This window comes from Ranitomeya imitator, chromosome 3 (genome assembly GCF_032444005.1).
Source record: "Ranitomeya imitator isolate aRanImi1 chromosome 3, aRanImi1.pri, whole genome shotgun sequence".
In the NCBI taxonomy this organism is placed as follows: domain Eukaryota; kingdom Metazoa; phylum Chordata; class Amphibia; order Anura; family Dendrobatidae; genus Ranitomeya; species Ranitomeya imitator.
This window is the reverse complement of record NC_091284.1, coordinates 137,202,435-137,211,223: the sequence shown is the minus strand read 5'-3', so window position 1 is coordinate 137,211,223 and position 8,789 is coordinate 137,202,435. Positions and strand designations below refer to the sequence as shown.

Here is an 8,789-nt window from a genome sequence, read left to right as displayed (position 1 = left end):
ATAACGTTTCGGTCTTACATCTAGACCTTCATCAGACTACCCAGAACTTGGAACAAACGTTATGAATTTTGGGATTGCTTCACTTGATTAAACCTTTTTTGCATATTATAGGAGTGCTGGAATTTTTGACGTTTATGTATTGAGGGAGTGGTATCCTTCTCCGAGCACCCACTTGAGTACGGAGTGACGTGTATCCAATTCTTTTTATATTTTAACCAGTTAGTATAGTTGAGATTTATTAAAGTAGTCATGGCTGATGTCAAGAAAACATAAAAAATGTTTCCCCTTGTCTCTAAATAAACAGATGTTCAGATAAACAGTACTGGATAGAAAGCAAATCTTGTAGATGGAACAGAGGCCTTGTGAGCCGAGGCTGGCTTCAGATGTGTACCAGGCACTTGGCCCGAATGTTGGTTACATGACGTGTAGTATGTACATGGTGATCCGTAGCGACTATCCAGTCTGAAGAGGACATGCGGCTCCTCAACATTTTTATCTTCAGAGGGTATTCTATCCAACATTGGGGATGCACGGTCAATGTGACGTTGCTGCGATGCGTTTATCCTGCAAACCCATAAAGGAGACAACTGTAGGGAAATTGATTTTCCCATATTTGCTTTCAACTACTACTGCATTCATTTCAACCCCAAAAACAGTTATATATATAGCATTTGCTGTACGTAACTCTCTTTTTTTCCTGTTGACGTAGCCCCAAAGACATTATTCAAACATATAAAATAGTAAAAAAACAAACTCAAAGCCAATAAGTCTGTTTCAAAACAAAAATGTATTTCACTTTGATCTATACATGCTATACATGTCATGCCAATTATGAATCTACAATTGGTAATAAAATATTACATCTTAATGGACATTTTAAAGTACAGTAAAACACATATTACCATCACGTCATGATGGCGAGTCACAGAAACATGCTTAAGCTTTATTGCACATTCAGCAAGATCGATACCAACAGCATGGATATAATGGGGCAATGTGTGTTATATTGACACACATAATATGCTCTGTACTACAGACAGCACAATAAATCGAGGTGCGATCTGCAGTACTTCAGCTTCCATTCTCTTATGTCAATGCCTATTTAAACAATAAATTAAATTAAATCCATAATTGTGCATTTTGTTTTTATCTTTATTGCTTATTAATCCTGGAAAGTAACTTCTCTCTACTGCCTATACACAAGAGGCTGCCATTTGTGAGCTCAGCTAATTAAAGGGAGTTTACCAGCATAAAATGGCTGTTGAAACCAAGAACAGTCACTCTGTGAACCTTTGCATGGCCTAGCAGTTCACTGCTCCTTCCCAACTAATCTTTTTGCATGCATTGTCAAAGAGGGTGGAAATTGCTGCAATATAAATAGATAGGCAGGTGCACTGAAATGTTTGGCCACTGTGCTTGGTTTGAACAGTTACTCTATGGTGGCTGAGAACATGTATATATGTAATGTATGCATTGCTATAGTTTCAAAACACAACCCACTTATCCAGAACACAAGATATTTACCGTCACTTTTTCATCATGTACTGTGGCTTTTTACAACAAATCATAACATAATATGTACACCTTAATAACAATGAAGTAGTCCACATACAGAAACAGCTTACATTTACAATGTATGGCACTTCATCTTTATACAGATTACATTCTCAGTATTAGTCCTATATATAGATTTGGGCAGTAACATCAGTACCTATAACTGGCTGCTCATAGTTCATTACAGTAGTGCTTTATCCGTCCAAATGTACAGCAATTATCTTGAACATATTAGTATTTGCAACCAAATAATAGTTCGAAGCCCAAAACATTCATTGGACATAATATGCTTCTTCATTTTTGTCACATTTGGTTTGGGGTACAGAAAGAAAAAGGGTTTTTAAAGGCGTTCTCCAAGAATGTAATAGAATGGCTCCTTCACATACGGTAATTGAAATGGCAGCCCGCCCTAGTCATGAGTCCGGATGAGTGCAGTCTGAAGAAAAAAAAAGCTCCAGAGACCTTTGTCTAAAATGTCATAAGAGTAGTATCATAAGCACAAATTCCTCTGTGAGCTGGGGAGAAATAAATCTTTGCCTCAGTCCCTGCACAGCCTGCCGAGAGAAGATTTATTTATTCTCCTGTCACAGCCCTTCTCCGTAAGCTCCGATATGTGTGCTTACCATCGATATGTGTGTCAACCATCGAGCCCCTCTGTCAGTTGAAACGCGTGTTTATTCAGACTGCAACCCTTCCAGACACAGGACTAGGATGGGCTGCCGCTTGAATTACGTGATGGGGGTAATTTTAGTACATTCTTGGAGAACCCTTTTAAAATTGGAGAATATTTAACTCAAGTGTCATCTTGCTGTGTCACTACAAGATCATTAATTTCCATGTGAATTCGACAATTTGTAAATTACAGATATACATTAATAAAGGTGAAACTGTAGAATTCATTAAGAGTGTGACTGATATATATATATATATATATATGTCATCGTAGATCATCTATACTGTAAGTCTTGGACATTTCATTACACATATGATTAGTTATATCTCATGACATTTCCATAGAACTGGAGGTTTGTTTGCTAAAAATGAGTAAAAGACCATCCTGCATTTAGGCAGGTAAAATAGCATTTACTGAGTTTCTCATCCTCTGGGCACTGTCCATTAATGCAGATGGACAAATGTATCATGTTGAGCTTTATGGACTTCGACTAATAGCTGTCAACCTTTCTGTAGTTGAAATTGTCATATGTGAAATAGATTTAAGATGGAGACTACAAATTCAGAAGCTTGGTCTTAAGGGCAATAGTGACCTTAAGGTCTATTTCACAATATTTGGGTACTATTGATTTAAAAAAATAAAAAACAGATTACAATAGAATGTAAAAAGACCAAATTGTAAAGTATGAACAAAAAAAGGTGATCGCACAACTTTTATTGAAGACCGGCCTTTACATTTTCAGACTGCAATATCACCTAGTTGGATATGATGCTAGTGGAGAGGATAGAAAAGATAAGGTACACTACATCCTGATACAATGAATGTCAGTATCTGTTGCTATACGTCTACAATCTATTTTATTTTTACGAAATTCAATAATTAGAAGTTCAGTGTGACAAACTGATAGAAAGACCCTTCAATTTCTCCAGTGTTAACTTGCTTCTGACTTATCTTTGTAAAACACTAATAAAAACAGAATTTAAAAAAAGCACACCTCCTGCAGTAGAATCGCAATTTACAGACAGGATTTAAAAAAAACCAAAAAAAAACCCAGAAAGTCAGTATTACAGCAAGTGACCCATTCTAATATCAAAGGATGTATTCTATTATCTATATGCCCCAGAGATGTTTCTGAGCACAAACTATGCAGTTGCTGTAGCTTTTTTTTTGCCAACACCACTTTTTTTTGGAACAGTATAGATGATGAATTGCAGAATAATTGAGCTTGGATAATAAAATCCAGAATTTGGCTCTTGATGTTGAACTGCCAGCGGTGTTCATTGGCCCAAAGCGCATTTCTTATTGAGATACTCTGCAGCATCTGTAGAGAAAAAAAGCACAAGAAAACTGAAGTTTGGGGTCAGCGTTTATAGCTAATGTACATATTTGTGTCTTGGAAATATTTGCTTCTGCGCTTAAAATAGGAGTAAAGGATAGAAGGAAGTGTTGTGAATTAGTTGAAATATAACTTTTATTAATATATTTAAATGCTATTTCTAGAGAGCTTTCACTACTGTCATATTAAACCATCTCCTTATCCCCTTTTCTTTTTCTTTTCTTATTAACCATTAAATTACACAGATTATTGAGCTTGAATAAACACCGGACATTAACCTGAATTTTGTATTTGCGTTTGTATTACTTTCATAAAATTTCAATAAAAAGTACATTTAAAAAAAGAAAAATCCCATTTATCTTAAACGGGGTAGACCGGCAGTGTTTGAGAAAATTTGGGCAGGATGGTTGAATGTTCAGGGCTTACCGTCTGTAAGTTTATTCTCGTGATACCATGTTTATATCACCCTGAAAGTGATTTAGTTGTACTCCATGACTGGTGCCTTGGGATATGTGCCTTATCTATGCCTGTATTTTTCTTGTGACATATTTTATCATTGAACCAGGGTTGGGTGGGGGGGTTAGCGGTTGGGAATGGGGAAAAGATTGTGGGGTATTTTGGAGAAAATTCTGTTATGTTCTGAAAACTTTAATAAAAAATATCTGATTAAAAAAAAAATCACTTTATCTAGGAGAATAGATAGCAGTGTAGTTATTCACCATATTTATCTGAACCACTCATTTTCTGCCTATTGGGGAATAGCTTGGGGTCCCGTTAATTTTGCTCTGCCAGCTATAAAATAGTTTTCCTTAGTATTAATAACATAAAGGCAATTGAGCTATTCTGAAAGTACAGGGAGGCTTGCTCAAACAAAGGAAATAATTGTATATACAGGTGCTTCTCACAAAATTAGAATATCATCAAAAAGTTAATTTATTTCAGTTACTCAATGCAAAAAGTGAAACTCATATTATACTAGATGGTGGCCCGATTCTAACGCATCGGGTATTCTAGAATATGTATGTATGTATATAGCAACCACATAGTATATAGCACAGGCCACGTAGTATATAGGAGTACTACGTGGCCTGTGGTATATAGCATGTGGCTGCTATATACATACATACATATTGTAGAATACCCGATGCGTTAATATAGGCCACACAGTAAATAACACAGCCCACAGTATATAGCAGCCACGCAGTATATAGCAGCCACACAGTATATAACATAGCCCACGTAGTATGTAACACTGGCCACACAGTATATAGCACAGCCCACATAGTATCTAACAGTGGCCACGTAGTATATAGCACGCAGTATAGAACACAGCTACGTAGTATATAACACTGCCCACGTAGTATATAGCAGCCATGTAGTACATAACGCAGTCCACGCAGTATAGAACACAGCCCACATAGTATCTAACACTGGCCAGGTAGTATATAGCAGCCACGCGGTATCTAACACAGCCCACGTAGTATTTAGCAGTGTGGGCACCATATCCCTGTTAAAAAAAATTTAAATAAAAAATAGTTATATACTCACCCGCCGGGATCCAGCGTAGATCGGGTATTCTAAAATACGTATTTATGTATGTATATAGCAGCCACATAGTATATAGCATAGGCCATGTAGTATTTGTCTGCTATATACTACATGGCTCCTATATACTATGTGGCCTGTGCTATATACTATGTGGCTGCTATATACATACATATTGTAGAATACCCGATGCGTTAATACAGGCCACGCAATATATAACAGTGGCCACGCAGTATATAACACAGCCACGTACTGTATAACACAGCCCACGCAGTATATAGCAGCCACGCAGTATATAACACAGGCGACGTAGTATATAACACAGGCCACGCAGTATATAACACTGGTCACGTAATATATAACACTGCTCACGCAGTATATAGCAGCCACGTAGTATATAACACTGCCCACGCAGTATATAACTGTGGCCACATAATATATAGCACAGCCCATGCAGTACATAACACAGCCCACATAGTATATAACACTGCCTATGTAGTATATAGCAGCCACGCGGTATCTAACACAGCCCACGTAGTATACAGCAGTGTGGTCACTATATCCCTGTTAAAAAAAATAATTTAAATAAAAAATAGTTATATACTCACCCCCTGGGATCCACCGAAGCTCCGGCGATACGCGTGCGGCTGCCGCCATCTTCCGTTCCCAGGATGCATTGCGAAATTACCCAGATGACTTAGCAGTCTCGCGAGACCGCTAAGTCTTCTGGGTAATTTCGCAATGCATCGCCGGGAATGGAAGATGGCGGCAAGCGCGTGCGGCTCCGCGGACTACGGAGGGTGAGAATAGCAGCATCAATAGTTAAAAGTTGGGGACACACAGGGTTAATAGCAGTAGTTACGGAGTGCATTACCCGCGGCATAACACGGTCCGTTACAGCCGGAATTAACCCTGTGTGAGCGGTGACTGGAGGGGAGTATGCGGGCGCCGGGCACTGACTGCAGGGAGTAAGGAGCAGCCATTTTCGTCTGGACTGTGCCCGTCGCTGATTGGTTGTGGCTGTTTTGCCACGACCAATCAGCGACTTGCATTTCCATGACAGACAGAGGCCGCGACCAATGAATATCCGTGACAGACAGACAGACAGAAGGACAGACAGAAAGACGGAAGTGACCCTTTTACATCTTCTTGTGCTGTTTCCCTTTTTGTTCACTGTTTGAAAGGCCATTGGAATGCTGGTCAGGGAAGCTTGCACACTTTAAGGTATTTTTTCTGGTGCCGTTCCTCTTTTTTATCTATCTATATTTATTTTTTGCTTATAATAAAAAGGTATGCTCCAACTGAAATTTACTTAATTCATAAAGTGTATTTTCCACTGAAGTGTGAAGCTAAACTGCTGACTTAGACCCTCCCTTGAGGTTATTATAGTCAACATTTGTGCTTCAGTGTATCAAACAATATATGCTACAAGGTGTTTAACGTGAACCTTTCAGCAGGATTTTGCTCAGCAACCTACAGTGTCAGTTTGGCGCTGTTATACTGATTAAAACGAAACCTGGGTTGATTAAATCAGTCTTGTGGTTGCTTTTGAATCTGTATTTGCAGTTTTCAGTTGATGAGATTCTCGTGCTCTGGGGCGGCTTGTGGGCTAGGCTTTATTTTATTTTTGGTGCTCTGTTCTCATATTCATACTTTTGGGCTTAAATAACAGGTCACTGATCCCTCAGTGACTTGCTCCTATTTTATATACTGTACTTGCGCAGTTCATATAGTGGTCTTCGGAAAAAAAGTTTAACTACAGCAAAATGGTGTCAGCGAATGCGCAGTAGCACCTATGACTGGCCGTCACCGTTTTCCTGCAACAACATGCAGCCGGCGGCGGCACATGCACAGTTGCATCAATCTCCTGATAGATGCTAATGTGCAAGCATCGCTGCCATTTTTCTGCAGTAAAAAATTTTTTTCCTCCAACAAAAGGACAGCGACGCTTGCGCAGTAGCATCTATCGGTAAGTGATAGGTGCTACTGCATACGTGCCGTTGCCATTTTGATGTAGATAAAACATTTTTTCTGAAGACCACAATATGAACTGCGCAAGTGCAGTATTTAAAATAGGAGGCAGGTCACTGAAGGTTCAGTGAACTGTCATTTAAGCCCATAAGTATGAATATGAGAACAGAGCACCAAATAATGACCCCTGCCCCCCCAACGGGCCACCCCGAAGCATGAGAATCTCATTAACTGCAAATACAGGGGGAACCTTTCTGTTTGTGGTGAGTGCCAAGCTGGCTGTAAGGAGACTTATAGGCCATACAATGCTTCTTTTGGAATTTCAATATGTAGGTAGCCTCTTAAGACCAGAAGAGGACTGGAATTCTAATGCCACTTATTGAAAGTAGCAATCCCAAGAGTCAATACTGACCCTCTAATGAGCTTGCCACATGACTTAGGATAATAATCCAAACCAGGAAATCCATTTGCAGACGTGTTCTGGGATGTTTGTCCCTCATCAGGGCAAAACAGGAGATCTGATTTGGCGCGGTGAGAGGATTCTGACAAGAGGTCAAAGGGGAATGTTTTGCCTTGTGGAGAATACCTCTCTGAAGAATTTCCAGAGGCGCATTGCATTTCCTATAGGACTCCTTATGCCGGCTTGGCCCTCTTCACTAGGAGAACCGTTCCTGTCTTTCATTCGGATATTTACATAGATGCTACAATGTATACTTTATGATTAAAGGGAACCTGTCACCTGAATTTGGCGGGACTGGTTTTGGGTCATATGGGCGGAGTTTTCAGGTGTTTGATTCACCCTTTCCTTACCCGCTGGCTGCATGCTGGCTGCAATATTGGATTGAAGTTCATTCTCTGTCCCCCATAGTACACGCCTGCGCAAGGCAATCTTGCCTTGCGCAGGCATGTACTACGGAAGACAGAGATTGAACTTCAATCCAATATTTCGGCCAGCATGTAGCCAGCGGGTAAGGAAAGGGTGAATCAAACACCTGAAAACTCCGCCCATATGACCCAAAACCAGTCCCGCCAAATTCAGGTGACAGGTTCCCTTTAAGTAAATTTCAATTTGCATATATTTATTTATCTTATAATAAAGGTATGCTCAATTATTCCATGTCTTTAGTGTTTGAGTGAAGTTTGGCTGTACATTCAGAATAGATCAGTTCGCTTGTGCTAGTAACCCCTTCACAACCAAGCCTGTTTTCACCTTCCTGACGAGGCCAAATTTTATAATTCTGACCACTGTCACTTTATGAGATGATAACTCTGGAACGCTTCAACATATCCCAGTGGTTTGAAGACTCTTTTTTTGCAACACATTGTACTTCATGTTAGTGGTAAACTTAGATCAATATTTTTTTAGTTAATTTGTAAAAATATAGAAATTTGGCGATAATTTTGAAAATATCACAATTTTCGAACTTTTAACTTTTATGCCTTTAAAATTGCTATATTACACAAATAGTTAATAAAAGAAAATTTACCAAGTCTACTTTATATTTTAGCAACATTTTTGAAAATTAAAATATTTTATCGTTAGGAAATTGTAAGGGTTGAAAGTTGATCAGCAATTTCTCAACAAAATTTCCCAAACTAAATTCTTCTAAGGACCACATCACATTTAAAGTGACTTTGAGGGGCATATATGAAAGAAAATAAACAAAAGTGACACCATTTTAAAAACTGCACCCATAAAAGAGCACAAAC

General features: G+C 38.9%; 1 protein-coding gene across 11 annotated transcripts in view; it reads right to left on the bottom strand.

The window, feature by feature from the left end:
• Window positions 1–768: 768 nt before the first annotated feature.
• Window positions 769–8,789, bottom strand: part of MAP7D2 (MAP7 domain containing 2) — a 155,587-nt gene continuing 147,566 nt past the window's right edge. For all 11 annotated transcript variants that reach the window (XM_069761497.1, XM_069761496.1, XM_069761502.1 and 8 more), the window contains one exon: window positions 769–3,548. Coding sequence is in view for 4 of the 11 variants with exons in the window: in XM_069761502.1 (XP_069617603.1) it covers window positions 3,527–3,548 (22 nt within the window). In the remaining 7 variants the exon portion in view is untranslated. The remainder of the gene's footprint in view (window positions 3,549–8,789) is intronic.